This window comes from Quercus lobata, chromosome 4, assembly GCF_001633185.2.
Source record: "Quercus lobata isolate SW786 chromosome 4, ValleyOak3.0 Primary Assembly, whole genome shotgun sequence".
NCBI classification, from domain to species: domain Eukaryota; kingdom Viridiplantae; phylum Streptophyta; class Magnoliopsida; order Fagales; family Fagaceae; genus Quercus; species Quercus lobata.
The window spans coordinates 88595506-88611213 of NC_044907.1; the positions used below are offsets into that span (position 1 = coordinate 88595506).

Below are 15708 nucleotides of genomic sequence, written 5' to 3' on the forward strand. Positions count from 1 at the left end.
AGTTTTTGCAGAATTTTTAAACAAGCCCAAAACATAATTAGGGTTTTTGTTCATATACTAGAAGTGTTTCACTTGAAACCCAAAACGTTTAAGCAGAGTTTGGGTTGAAATAAAATTTTGCAAAAATTTCTTGTCTGCGATTTTCAATTGGTCGGATCTAATTTTCGATCGGTCGGATTTCATTGAATTTGAATTCTTCTTTCTGCAGTTTGTATGTCCTTGTGTTCTGACTTGTAACACTTTGATCATTGTCTAATAAACTCTATAGATCTAGGAATCTATATCTAGACAAGTTTGTGCTCACCATTTGCTAATTTTTCTAAACTTTTAGAACCTAACACTATTGCTCCGCCCCTAAATGTGAATTAGATATCAAAATCATAGCAAATCATAAGCAATCACAAAGGTTTGTAATTTGTAAAATGAATTGAACGTAATCTTTGTCAAGCATAATGTCCAACAAAAAAAAAAATTATGAAAAAAAAAACAAATTAAACGTTGTGATGTCAGTTAAAATTAAAACTACAAAAACACCCAAATCTAGCGAGATCTACTGAGAGCTCTACTTTCTAACAACCATGCAACACATACGTTGATTCTAAACCACACAGCCAACACATCAAATCCTAATTAAATGGGAATCAAATTATTAGTCAAGTCCTCAACTGCTTTCTCAAAAAAAAAAAAAAAAAAAAAAAAAAAAGGTTTTCAAAAGTTGTTTGGACATTTCACATCCTCTTGTTAACATGAATTCAAGGACTTCTCAATCAAGAGAGTAGTTGTTGAATACTCAAATTTTCAATACAATCTCAATGGAGAGTAAGACGTCCCACACTCAAGTCAAGAGAGTAGTTGAATACTCAAATTTACATTCATCCAAATCTCATCAAGTTAAAATTGGGTTTTCCTATCACCGTGCACCCTTGGTGCGATAGTCACTTCATAAATATAGGAGTAAGTATTTATGGGGTGTGGGGGGCAAGTGCCGGGGTTTAAGTTTCCAGGAGAGAACTTCACACACATATACATTTAGATTAGGCTAGAGGAGAAATTCTATTTTGTATATAAAAAAAAAAAAAGGGTTGTCCTTGTCATAATTTTTTTTTTTTTCATTTTTTTCTCATGTCTATTTTATGACACTATCTAAATTTGTATTGATTTTTATATTTAAAAGATAAAAACTAAATGTAAGTCTATAAAACTCCTAGAATTAAGGCTTAAAATTCGTCAGGTCTTTTTTATTTTATTTTTAACAAAACACAATTACCATTAATAATTATTGCCTTTCTTTATAGATATGATAGGATTTAAATAATTTTAAAAAAAATTCTAAGTTGTATCACTAAAATATTTGCTATAATTGCGTCAAATCATTATTAATGATCACATTTAATAATGACTTGATTTTCAATTTCTGGTACTTTTTAATAATTAATTAGATTTCTTTAATTAAAAAATTTTGAAGAAACAAAAAAATTGGACACTTAACGGCAACTTTTGACGAAATTGACCCCGGGGTCTTTGTCCAAAGGCAGTGGGTCTCTCTTGGAGGCATGCACGCTATCAATTTATTGATACTGAAGCCTATAAAAATTTATCAAACGAAATTACCACTTATTTTACATTTTTGGAGGTATTTGACAAATTAGCATATATAATACAAACTTGTGTATCTTGCTCTACCTCACTGATATTTCACCAGTTTCCTGCTTGTCCAAACCAATGAAGCTTCACAACCCCAATTTTCCTGCATCATGCTCTACACATGTTCATATGATTCTACTCTTTACTATAACCTTCTATGCTTGCAACCTGCCACTTTTTTTGCCACTCCAACAAATGAGACTGATCATTTGGTCTTGCTTAAATTTAAAGAATCCATTGCTGATGACCCATATGGAATCTTGAGCTCATGGAATGATTCTATCCATTTTTGTAACTGGTATGGAGTAACATGCGGCCGCCGTCATGGAAGAGTCACAACCTTGGTACTTGAAGGTCATAACTTGCATGGAACCATTACACCTTACATTGGAAACCTCACATTTCTTAGGGCCATCAACCTCCAAAACAACGTCATTTATGGTGAAATTCCAAAGGAAGCTGGTCATTTGTTTCGACTGCAACATCTCTATCTTTCAAATAACACACTGGGAGGAGAAATTCCAACCAGCTTGACCAACTGCTCCGAACTCAGGGTAATGGCCTTAGCGTCCAACAAACTTATTGGGAAAATACCGATGGAGCTTGGCTCTATGACTAAGCTTTTGGCTTTTGTGGTTGCAAGAAACACGTTGACAGGAGGAATCCCACCTTCCTTGGGAAATCTTTCGTTGCTCGTAAATTTTTCAGTAGCCTATAATAACTTAGAGGGAAATATTCCAGGGAGTATAGGCCATTTGAAAAGCTTATCATTTTTCGGAGTTGCAGTCAATAAACTGAACGGTATGGTCCCTTCCTCTCTCTACAATTTATCATTTATTAGTACTATAGACTTTGTCTTCAACCAACTCAGTGGCGCTCTTCCAGCAAACATAGGCCTCACTCTCCATAATCTCAAACTATTTTTTATTGGTCAGAATGAATTCTTTGGGCCAATCCCTAGTTCCTTATCCAATGCATCTAAGCTTCAAATACTTGACCTAGGTGGAAACAACTTTGTGGGATCAGTTCCAACTAATCTGGGATATCTACTAGATCTTGAACACCTACGTCTAAGTTATAATAATTTAGGAAGGGATTTGGACTTCTTAGCGTCTTTAGGAAACTGTAGCAAAATGGAATCGCTGACATTTCAAGGTAACCAATTTGAAGGTGTTTTGCCCAATTCTATTGGCAACTTGTCAACACAACTTAATAGATTGGAATTTGGAAGCAACCAAATATCTGGAATGATTCCTGCAGCGTTACAGAATCTTATCAACTTAACTAAATTGATCATGGATGAGAATCTTTTCATAGGTGTAATACCTACTTATTTTGGAAAGTTTCAGAAGATGCAAGGATTGTATTTATCGGGGAACAAATTGTCAGGGCAAATCCCAAGCTCCATTGGTAACCTCACTCAATTGGTTGAATTGTACTTGTCCCAAAACAATTTAGAAGGAAGCATACCTCCAACTATTGGTAATTGCCAAAGTTTGCAGAAATTGGATGTTTCAAAAAATTACCTCGGTGGAGTCATATCTCTGCAGGTTTTTTCTCTTTTCTCTTTGTCACTATTACTCAATTTATCCTGCAACTCATTTAGTGGTGAATTACCTGTTGAAGTGGGCAATTTGAAAAATATTTATTCTCTAGATATCTCTGAAAACAACTTGTCTGGTGAAATTCCCATAACAATTGGAAATATATTGAATTTAGAAGAGCTTCACTTGCAAGGGAATTCATTTGAAGGAATCATACCTTCATCAATGGCTTATTTGAAAGGCCTTGAACTTTTGGATGTTTCACGAAACAACTTATCTGGATTTATTCCAAAGGGTCTAGAGAAACTTTTATTTTTAAAATACTTGAACATTTTGTTCAATGATATTGAGGGCCCACTACCAATTGTTGGAGTTTTCAAAAACATAGATGCAACATCACTTATTGGAAACAATAAGCTTTGTGGGGGTATTCCACAATTACAACTACCAAAATGCCCCAAAGTTACAAAATCAAGAAAGCCTCTTGCATCTAGAACAATAATCACAATTGTTTGTGTGGTAAACTTTTTACATAACTTATCAAAACAATGATAATTACATCATTGTACACTTTTTGAAAATTTGTACAATAACATCTAATAATATTAATAAGGTACTAATAACATCTACAAGGGTGAGGCCCAAACTGCAACAGAGGAGTGTTGTACACCTGTATTTATTTGACAAATAGAGGAGCGTTGAAATTAAAGAGGTGAGGAAAATTTATATATGTTCACACCATAACTGAAAAGAAAAGAGACATATTACAAACTTCTTTATCCAGCTTGGCCTCGCACTAATAGTTCACCGGCTTCCTGCTTGTCCAAACCAATGAAGATTAAAAACCCTAATTTTCCTGCATTGTGCTCCACACACCTTCATGTGAATGTTGAGCTCATGGAGCGTAGAGTCGCCACCGGTTGAGATTTGAGTTGGCTGAATGAATTATTTTGTCTGTTTTTGATCTCACCTTCTTCTTCACTGCAATTCTCGTTTCGTTTCTTGCTGTCTTTTTCTTTGTGAACCTCCCTCTTCAGTTTATTAACCTTACCTGCCTTCCTTTTTTTTTTTTTTTTTTTTTTTTTTTTTTTTTTTTAATATGTTTTTTGGGCGAGAGATAAGAGATGCGATCGAGTGAGTCATTGTCATTGAATGAGTAACGTCCGTTAAAAGGACCACGTTAGTTAGTTTTCAAATTTCAGAAGTAGTTTACTTATTTTATCCTTTTGTTTTTACAATTTATTTTAACCCCATCAAAAAAAAAAAAAAAAGAAGAAAAAAATTACTGAAAATATTTTAGAAAATTATTTTCATAATTAGCTTATACAATAAGAAAAAGAAAAAGGAAAGACAAGCATTTTTCAAGTCACTAGTAAAAAACTTTGAATGCCTTTTTAAATTTTTTTTTTTTTTAAAAAGGGCAGATAAAATTTTATGCCTTTAGTTTGGGATGGGGACATACAGTAACGTTATGGTAAATTAATTAATTAAGCTAAACGTCAGCTTGGAGTCCTTTCTTTGTAAATATGGTACTGGAAGTGGGCTAACTGAGAATGGAATCAACAAAGAAGGAAGGAAGGAAGGAAGGAGATGATGGGAATGAATAAACAAATAATATTTAATTGAATTAGATATGTAGTATTGAAGTTGAATTGACGTAGGTGCACACAGAATATAGATGACTAAATTAGAAAAAGTGAAAAAAAAAAAAAAAATTTAACTGTTGAATGGTTATTCAATTAAAATGAAAATGGTATTATTATATTCATAGGTTTACATTGTTCAATCAATGTAAGAATATATATATATATATATATATATATATATATATTGTAAATGTAAGATTTACAATATATAAACAAGAAGTGTACAATATTGTACATATTCGTAAAAAATGTATTATATTATCCCTTTTGTTTAGTTAATATATACGATGTAAACTAATAATTTTTCTAAAATTTTATCAAATGAAAATACCATCTATTTTACTTTTTTGGACTTATTTGACAAATAGTATAAAGGTACTAATAACATCTACAAGGGTGAGACCCAAACTGAAACAGAGGAGTGTTGTACACTTGTATTTATTTGATCCGCGATATCATAAATCTCAAAGAATTTTAACTCAACGGATTTGAAAAACTATTAGAGACTTGTGATTTGAAATAAGGTCTCATATGGAGCTTGGAGCGGCTAAAAAAGATCATATCTCTCTCTCTCTCTCTCTCTCTCTCTCTCTCTCAACACCAAAATCAAAATTAGAATTTAGATTTCAACTTTCATCTCTTTTTGTAAAATTTTAGACAAAAATGCAAGATGCATCCTCTAAATTTAACCACAATTTATTTTAGTTCTTTTACTTTGTTTTCATTCAATTAAGTCCTTTAAGTTTCAATTTTATTCAAGTAAGGTCTCTCCATCAATTTCCGTTAAAAGTTTTTTTTTTTTTTTTTTAAATCATTGAAAATAATTTTTAATAATTAATTGGATTTTTTTTAATTAAAAATATTTGAAGAAAAAAATTGGACACTTAACAGCAACTTTTGACTAATTTAAGTTGACCCGGGGTCTTTTAACGCAATCAATTTATTAAAACTGTATAGAAAATTTTATCAAATTCGAAGATACAACGTATTTTACATTTTTGGAGGCATTTGATAAAATAGTACTATTATTATTATTATCATTATTATTATTTTGATGGGGAAAATTAGAATCTTCATTGATACAAGAAAACAGCAACAAACAGAGGACAAGATCATACAACAGACTAGATACATTCCATTTGGATTAGGTGTCTGACCATTGGAGGAGTACACCCCTTCCACACCTGATTTGATTCACTATATCTAGCATAATGAGCAAGCTCATGGGCCACTCTGTTGTGCTCTCTTCTATGATGACAAATCTTCCAGCTCCTAAATGACTTAAGGATGTCTCCAATGCCCTGATATAAGTGGCCTAGGCTGCCATTTGATTCTTTTGACTGAATATCTTGGACCATTGTAAGAGCATCAGATTCGCAAATTACCTGTGTGAGCACCATTTCCTTAGCCACAGGGGCGTAGTCAAGATTTTTTACATGGGGGGGCCGATTTTCGACGACAACGATTATTATTGTTATATGGACAGTCTATATTTTTAGGTTGATATGGACCTTCTTTGAAATAAGCTCGTCGGATTCATCTTGTTTTTTGATAGGAAATTCACATATTTGTTTACGTGATCTTGGATCACAATCTATCTCTTCAGATTGAATTCTTGAACATTTGGAAGGGTGTTCATTAGGCATTGAAGTATCAACATTTATTTCTACAGTCACATTTGTTTCTACAACCATAGGTGTCCTAAATTCTGAATTGCTAACATCTTTTTTCTTAAATAATGCATCAATTGTTTTTCGTTTGTTCATAATTCTTTAAGCTTTAAGAATATGACTAAAAAATTAGCCTGAAAAGAACTTTAAAAATAAAATCTTAATTAAAATTTTTACTTAATTATATGGATGTTATTCGTACTTAAGAAAAAAACAAAATTTCCACTGTAATTTAAACAGTCAACCTATCATCATTCCTATTATTAATTATATGGATGTTATTCATACCTCCCCATGCCTTCAATCATATATTTCTCTAAAAATCTATGAAAAATTAAAGTGCATGTAAATATTTAAGTAAGCGTATATAGTTGAGAAGAAGAAAAAAAAACACTAAAAAAAGAGATGAAGGTGTAGTGCTGAAGAAAGAAAAGAAAACTGAAAACTCGCCCTTTGAATGATTTATTTTAAGAAAGCAAGAAGAAAGAAAATAATGGTCAGGTCTTTTTTTTTTTTTTTTTGGGATCTTGAGGACTGAGTTTGAAAGGAGGGCTAAGCTGAGGTTTTCTTTTGTTTGGGGGCTGCTGGTACCAATGGAGTGGGCAGTGGCGTGTACACAGAAGATACGAATAGAATAAAAAGAAGAGAAATGATATGTCTACAATATTTTCACAACATTTTTATAACAAATCTTAAGTGACAGGCTGTTACTGGTTGTTATTGTTGGAGTAAAAAAGTAATCTTAGTGTTAGGTTCAAATTTAAACTAATAACAACTAACCACTTATGATTTGTAAAAATACAATAAAATTTTTGTAAACGTAGCACCTCTCTAAAAAGAATAGCAAAAGAAAGGGTTTTGATTTTGAGATTGAGAATGGGTGATAAAATGTTATTTTGTTGGGTAGTGCCTTTGGGTATTTAAATATAAGGGGGCCATGTTTTGTTTTATTAGAAGATAAAAGAGGCCTACAATTGAAACTAGAGCATACTGGGGCCTAGGAGTGAATTGAACAAAAATGGGAGGGGGGGACTGGATGTACATCATTGAAGGGGCCCAATTAAAATTTCTATATAGGCTGGTGGACCTTTTTTTTTTTTTTTTTTTTTGGCAGGCGTCACGGCCCCCCTAAGGGGCAACGTGGCTCCGCCCCTGCTTAGCCAAAAGGATTCCTTTTTCTAGAGCCACGATTTCAGTTTCCAAGCTTGAATATTGACCTTGAAGGACTTCACAGAGGGCTGCCACTGTTTCTCCTTTACTGTCTCTAATTATAACCCCAACACTAGATGGACACCCATCATTGGAAATAGCTCCATCCACATTGATTTTGACCCACCCGAATGTGGAACCTCCCACTTAACCGCCTCGTTATTTTGCTTTTGAAGACATAAGACCTGCGTTTTTTTTTTTTTTTTTTTTTTTTTTTTTTTCAAATGTTTTTTGGGGGGTAAAATCAAAATGTATATAACTATCCTTCCTGAGTTTGGGCGAGAGATAAGAGATGCGATCGAGTGAGTCATTGTCATTGAATGAGTTACGTCCGTTAAAAGGACCACGTTAGTTAGTTTTCAAATTTCAGAAATAGTTTACTTGTTTTACCCTTTTGTTTTCACAATTTATTTTAACCCCATCAAAAAAAAAAATTACAAAAAAAATTTTAGAAAAATTATTTTCATAATTAACTTATACAATAAGAAAAAAAAAAAAAAAAAAAGGAAAGATAAGCATTTTTCAAGTCACTAGTAAAAAAACTTTAAATGCCTTTTTTTTAATTTTTTTTAAAAAAAGAGTAGAGTAAATTTTATGCCTTTAGTTTGGGACGGGGACATACAGTAACGTTATGGTAAATTAATTAATTAAACTAAACGTCAGCTTGGAGTCCTTTCTTTGTAAATATGGAAGTGGGCTAACTGAGAGAGGAATCAACAAAGAAGGAAGGAAGGAGATGATGGGAATGAATAAACAAATAATATTTAATTGAATTAGATATTGAAGTTGATTTGATATAGTTGCACACAGAATATAGATGACTAATTAGAAAAAGTGAAAAAAAAAAATATATATATATATATATATATATATATTTAACTGTTGAATGGTTATTCAATTAAAATGAAAATGGTATTATTACATTCATAGGTTTACATTGTACAATCAATGTAAGATTTTTTTTTTTTTTTTGGTAAATGTAAGATTTACAATATATAAACAAGAAGTGTACAATATTGTACATATTCGTAAAAAATATGTATTATATTATACACTTTTGTTTAGTTAATATATACGACGTAAACTAATAATTTTTCTAAAATTTTTATCAAATGAAAATATCATCTATTTTACTTTTTTGGACTTATTTGACAAATAGTATAAAGGTACTAATAACATCTACAAGGGTGAGACCCAAACTGAAACAGAGGAGTGTTGTACACTTGTATTTATTTGATCCGCAATATCATAAATCTCAAAGAATTTTAACTCAACGGATTTGAAAAACTATTAGAGACTTGCGATTTGAAATAAGATCTCATATGGAGCTTGGAGCTGCTCAAAAAGATCATATATCTCCCTCTCTCTTTCTCTCTCAACACCAAAATCAAAATTGGAATTTATATTTCAACTTTCATCTCTTTTTGTAAAATTTTAGACAAAAATGCAAGATGCATCCTCTAAATTTGACCACAATTTATTTTAGTTTTTTGACTTTGTTTTTGTTCAATTAAGTCCTTTAAGTTTCAATTTTATTCAATTAAGGCCTCTCCATCAATTTCCGTTAAAAGTTTTTTTTTTTAAATCATTGAAAATAATTTTTAATAATTAATTGGATATTTTTAATTAAAAATATTTGAAGAAAAAAATTGGACACTTAACAGCAACTTTTGACTAATTTAAGTTGACCCGGCGTCTTTTAACGCTATCAATTTATTAAAACTGTATAGAAAATTTTATCAAATTCGAAGATACAACGTATTTTTCATTTTTGGAGGCATTTGATAAAATAGTACTAAGGTACTTCGACAGTGCAAGCACCTAATGACCCAAACTTAACCGAGCCTGTACTTATAGAGTTATTTAAGATTTAAGAGTACAAATTTCTGTGTCTCGCTCTGCTTCGCACTATTATTTCACCAGCTTCATGCTAGTCCAACCAATAATGCTTTCATTACAACCCCCAATTGAATAAAAAGAGAGAAACAACCAATGGCAAATGACCAATTTCATGAACCTGTTGATTTCTTTGCTCCACGGCCTATGCACGTTAACTGAGGTTTGTTCCCTTTCACTTTTTATTTATTTATTATTATTATTTTTTAACTGGACTGCTTTCGCATTTCATTTGTTTTTTTTATCAATTTATTAATATTAGTGGGTTTCAGTTAGCTCAATTGATAAAGTCTTTGATGATTGAATAAGAGATTTAGGGTTCAATCCCTGCTTATACCAAAAACTGTTGGTGTCTTGGTTTAATGATAAAGAGTTATCATATAGAGTGGACTCCATAAGTTGAAACCCTCTTTTAAAAAAAAAAAAACATATTAAGCAAATGATTTTTTTTATGTAATAACTAAGAGAGCCTATATATAATACAAACTTGTGTATCACCTCTACCTTGCACTAAAATTTCACTAGTTTCCTGCCTGTTCAAACCAATGAAGCTTCACAACCCCTATTTTCCTGCATTATGCTCTACATTCCTTCATATCATTCTACTCTTTACTGTAACCCTTCTATGCTTGCAACCTGCTACTTCTACCACTCTAACAAATGAGACTGATCGTTTGGCTTTGCTCAAATTTAAAGAATCCATTGTTGATGACCCATATGGAATCTTGAGCTCATGGAATGATTCTATCCAGTTTTGTAACTGGTATGGAGTTACATGTGGCCGCTGCCATCAAAGAATCACAGCTTTGGAACTACAAGGCCATAATTCGTTGGGAGGAGAAATTCCAGCCAGCTTGGCCAATTGCACCAAACTTAGGGTGATGACCATAGCGTGGAACAAACTTATTGGGACAATCCCTAGGGAGCTTGGCTCTTTGTCAAAGCTTCTTTATTTTCGGGTTGCTACAAACAATTTGACAGGAGGAATCCCACCTTTCTTGGGAAATCTTTCGTTTCTCAAAAAAAATTTCGGCATCCTATAATAATTTAGAGGGAAGTATTCCAGAGAGCATAGGCCTTTTGAAAAGCTTATCTTTTTTTGCAGTTGGAGTCAATAAACTGAACGGTATGGTCCCTTCCTCTCTTTACAATTTATCATCTATCAGCGCATTAGGATTTGAAGTCAACCAACTTAGTGGGGCTCTTCCAGCAAACATAGGCCTCACTCTCCCTAATCTCAAAGTATTTACACTTGGTGATAATAAATTCTATGGGCCAATCCCTGGTTCATTATGCAATGCATCTAAGCTTCAAAAAATTGACACACCCGAAAAAAACTTTATGGGATCAATTTTGTAAGATTGAATTTATTCAACCATTTGTTTATTCCATGCCAAATTTGCTTGTAATTCAGCAATTAGATACCCTAGATTTATGTGGGAATCATGTAAGGGTTGTGTGTGAGAGAGTGTGAAGAATAAAAGTGTGTGCATTCAAGAAGCATTCTCGTGACTAGATCTTACTAGTGGCTCACAACTGATGACTCGCCAAAATGCCACACGTTTAAAGCATGCAGGAAGCTAAAGGGTCATGACAGTTAGAGCACTATAGGACAAAAAGTACAATCTGACCAGTCAGTTATTTCACGATTGAAACTCGCTACTAGTCCCAGTCACGAGTCAGTTGCCAAAACACCCTGTTTTGCTGAAAAATGACTTTTCACATTCCTTCTCATACCCTACTATAAATACCCTTATATCCACAAAATGTAGAGAGCTTCTAGAGAGAATTTTGAGAGAGAAACCCCAGAGAAAACTAAGACTGACTCATCCACAATTTTAGAAATTTGATTCTCCAAATTCCTCTACTCTCACCCTCTCTATTGACATACCATTGAGAGGTTCATTAACCAAATCCTTATCTCACCATACCCATATCTATGAGGAGGTTATTTGGTGCTTGGGAAGCAGTTCAGAGATGACCAATTTATTTGGTTGATGCAATGGGCTTATTGCGGAATCCAGAAAGTTAAAGAAGACACGATTAGGCTTATCCTTGTTGGAGCAAGAAGCTTGGAAGGCTTAGGTACATTGGGTAGATTAAGCTTGAAGGGTCTATTGCTATTCGTGTATCCAAACTTTATTCTTTAGTGGATCATTTCACCACTTGGAGGGTGGCGGAAAGATTTTTCGCCAAGTTCTTCGGTTTCCTCTTTGATAACACGTGCCAGTGTTATCTTTGTGTTTGCATCTCTCTAACCCTTACTCTTGACTTTTAATTGCTGCTATGTTGTGATTAATTATGGTTTAGAGTTGTTTACTTATTTGGGTATTGCTTATACTTATCATTCCGCACATCTATTGTTTGAGTATAAGCTTGTGTTGGTTAATTTAAAATTGGGGGTCTAAACATTCACCAATGTTTTAAACACCAAGTGAACTTTCAAGTTCCAACTAATTTGGGATTTCTACTAGATCTTAAATTGCTACATCTAAGTAAGAATAAATTAGGAAGGGATTTGAACTTCTTAATGTCTTTAACAAACTGTAGCAAAATGGAATCATTGACATTTGCAATAAACCAGTTTGAAGGTGTTTTGCCCAATTCTATTGGCAACTTGTCAACACAACTTCATTTATTGTATTTAGGAGGCAATCAAATATCTGGCTTGATTCCTGCAGCATTGCAAAATCTTATCAACTTAATTAGCTTGGGCATGGGGGAAATTTTTTTCACAGGTGTGATACCTACTTGTTTTGTGAAATTTTTGAAGATGCAGGGATGATATTTATCAGGGAACAAATTGTTAGGGAAAATTCCAAGCTCCATCAGTAACATCACTCAATTGGTTGGATTCAACCTTTGTCAAAACCATTTAGAAGGAAGCATACCTCCAAGTATTGGAAACTGCCTAAGTTTGCAACAATATAAAACGAAACCATCTTCTATAGTCTCAAAGACGGATCTCCTTCCAACAATTTCCTACAAAGTGCTTCATCGAGCAACTAATGGATTTTCTCTCAACAATTTGATTAGATCTGGTAGTTTTGGATCAGTTTACAAAGGAGTTCTTAATCAAGAAGAAATGTTAGTTGCAGTAAAAATCCTAAACTGACAAACTAAAGGAGCTACCAAGAGTTTTATGGTGGAATGCAATGTCTTAAGAAATATTCAGCACCGAAATCTTGTGAAGATCTTAACATGTTACTCTAGTATCAATTATAATGGCAATGAATTTAAAACTCTTGTATTTGAATTCATGACAAATGGGAGCTTAGATATGTGGCTACATTCAATAACAGATTGTGAAAATCAATCAAAAAATTTGAGCTTTCTTCAAAGAATAATTATTGCTATTGATATGGCTTCTGCATTAAATTATATGTACAATCATTGTCAGCAACAAATCATACATTGTGATTTAAAGCCAAGCAATATTCTTCTCGATAGTGAGATGATTGCTCATGTAAGCAACTTTGGTTTAGCAAGACTCCTCACAAGCACTGATGATTCTTCCCAGAAGTGTACTAGCACAATTGGGTTAAAAGGATCTATCAGCTATGTTGCTCCAGGTATAACCTCTCTTATTTAGTTTTAAATCCTAAACAATACTATAATATGTTTCTTTTCTCTTTGTCACTTTATCAAAAGATAAGAATTAACTACTTGTATTTTTGAGCATATAAGCTTTTTAATATTCGTAAAATTAGTATAAACATATTAACATTCTCTCTTGCTTACTATTTCTGTCTCTTATAACAAATATTCACTTGAGTACATACAAGCACATAATTAATTTTACATAAAATTTAAAATAAAATAATTAATAGCAAAAAAATAAGAGTCATACTCTAAGAAATGCTTAAGTTAATTTGGCGATGGACATTTCGATCCTTTGGCTAAGCTTCGTATCTTCTTTGTATGCATTTACTTCAATCAAATTTAACATGCAAAAAAAGAAAAAGAAAAAAGTAATTTGACCCCTTGGGGTAAAGTTTCGTACATTTTCCTTCCATTGCGGAAGTAATATCATATGTCATATTACTTTTCTATATAGATTCATTTCATTTTCTTTGAATTTGCATTTTGTAAACCTTTATCCATATTTTTCATTATAGATAGAAATTGCCTAATTTCCATCCATTCCACGAGTTGTAGAGTATGGCATGGGTGGTGAGGCATCGACTGAGGGGGATTTATATAACTATGGAGTCCTTGTGCTAGAAATGTTTACAGGAAAGATGCCCACTAATGATATGTTTAAAGATGGTTTGAATCTCCATAATTTTGTTAAGATGACATTACCAAAAAGACTTGCTCAAGTTGTCGACCCAATGCTTTTGCCAAGAGAAGTTGAATTGGGAGTTGCAACTGGGGTAAAGATGGCAACAGAAAAAGATGACAATGATAATGAAATTGAAGTAGAAGAAACTAATAATATTGAGGACTCTAGGCATGTTGATGCTGACATGCAAAAGTGCTTACTCTCAATTCTTAACAAGTGTTTTCCTTAGTTTGGGGATCTGCAGGGACAGACCCAGTAGAGCTCAAGTAAGGGGTATTTAGAGTTCATTATAAGACTATGTTAAGTTGTGTCCTATTCATTTACTTTGATTTCATTCAGTACCCAAATACTTCTATTAAAAAAGCATGGAGATTTTATGTTGACCTTTTTATTAATTTTGAGTAGATTATCATAGTTAATTGTAAAATTGGATTTTCATTTCTCATTCATGATCAAAATACTAAACAGAAATTGTCATCTTATTAAAATCCATCACAACATCAAGTTCATAAGGAGTTATGGATTATTGAAGTGCTTGAATTACATTAATTAAGGATCAATCTCATTCTGAAATAATATAAAGGAGGAGACAAAAATGTCAAAGAAAGACAAATCATTTAAGATCAATAAGTAAGATGAAAACTTGCCTGCAATATTTTATCTGAGGCCTTCTTTGCAAATAAGAGTAGGGAATTATTTATTCCTCTTCAATCATCCACTTAGCATCAACAACCAACATCTCAAACATGCACAAGGGCCAAAACCAAATTTTCCATTGTCAAAAACTTTGTACACAATCTTCAAAATATCGAATATGCTTGGAATGTTTTAAAATTTACTAAAATTATGAATAATCAGGATGACCAGTAACAGTGGACAAATATTGCATTGGCAGCCAGCTTTGTAAGTGGCCATCTCTTTTTGTCTCCAGCCAAGGCCTCATAACTAGGATGATCATTTAGAGAAATCGTAGAGCATATTATATATTTGGTTGGTACAACCCAATCTAATCCTCTTGCATTCCTACATGGATGGTTTTACTTGGACAATAGAAAAGTAGCACAAACATAAGTCCAACAGGCTTAACTGAATCTTATTTCTCCCAGAATGTAGTTCATCAACATGGTACTTCACATAAAAATGCCTCAAGAAGATCAAGAAACTAAAACATAATATCACATTGCTAATAAACAAAGCATATTTACCTACCTCTATACCACCCAAGTCAATGCCCAAGGATACAAAATTTATGTTTTCCTGTTTTTTGGTCACTCGATAGAGTTTCAACAAAAAAATCCCCCCCCCCCCACCCCCCCCCACAAAAAAAAAAAAAAAAAAAAAAAAAAAGCCTTAAACACTTAGCTGAAAATCAATGGTAAAGCTTCCAGAATTTCTTTCCTCCTCTCCTTGTTTCCTAGTTGATGGCTGAAATACAAGATTATGCACAAATCAAATTGGTCATTGACTGAATCCAGTTAGAAATCTTTGAATGCCAGCAAAAGCAGATACTAAGTCCAAACTGTGGAAGCGCCCTCTAATGTCATTTCCAATGTATTTTGCAAGACACTTGCATTGCCTCTCACCATTAGGCTACAAAGATGGGAAAGAATGTAAATAAATACAAATAATAGATTACATCAAGAATAACCATGAATTTTTAAAACACGAATCCACAGCAAAGCACTTTTAAGAGCAAGCATTAAGTTAAAAATTGGTGAGTTCACATCTAATTTAATTATGTTGGGGTCAAAAGCCTAGAAAATACCTGATATTGAGTGGGGAAAAATAAATCAAGAATCCAGGAAAAACGATTG

General features: G+C 32.8%; 1 protein-coding gene across 1 annotated transcript; it reads left to right on the forward strand.

Moving 5' to 3' along the window:
• The first annotated feature begins 1754 nt into the window (after nucleotides 1–1754).
• On the forward strand, nucleotides 1755–14123 carry LOC115986085 (putative receptor-like protein kinase At3g47110). The gene is made up of 3 exons (XM_031108948.1): nucleotides 1755–3707; nucleotides 13010–13181; nucleotides 13768–14123. Exons 1-3 carry the CDS (start codon nucleotides 1755–1757, stop codon nucleotides 14121–14123), a joined length of 2481 nt encoding a protein of 826 aa, XP_030964808.1.
• Nucleotides 14124–15708: the final 1585 nt, after the last annotated feature.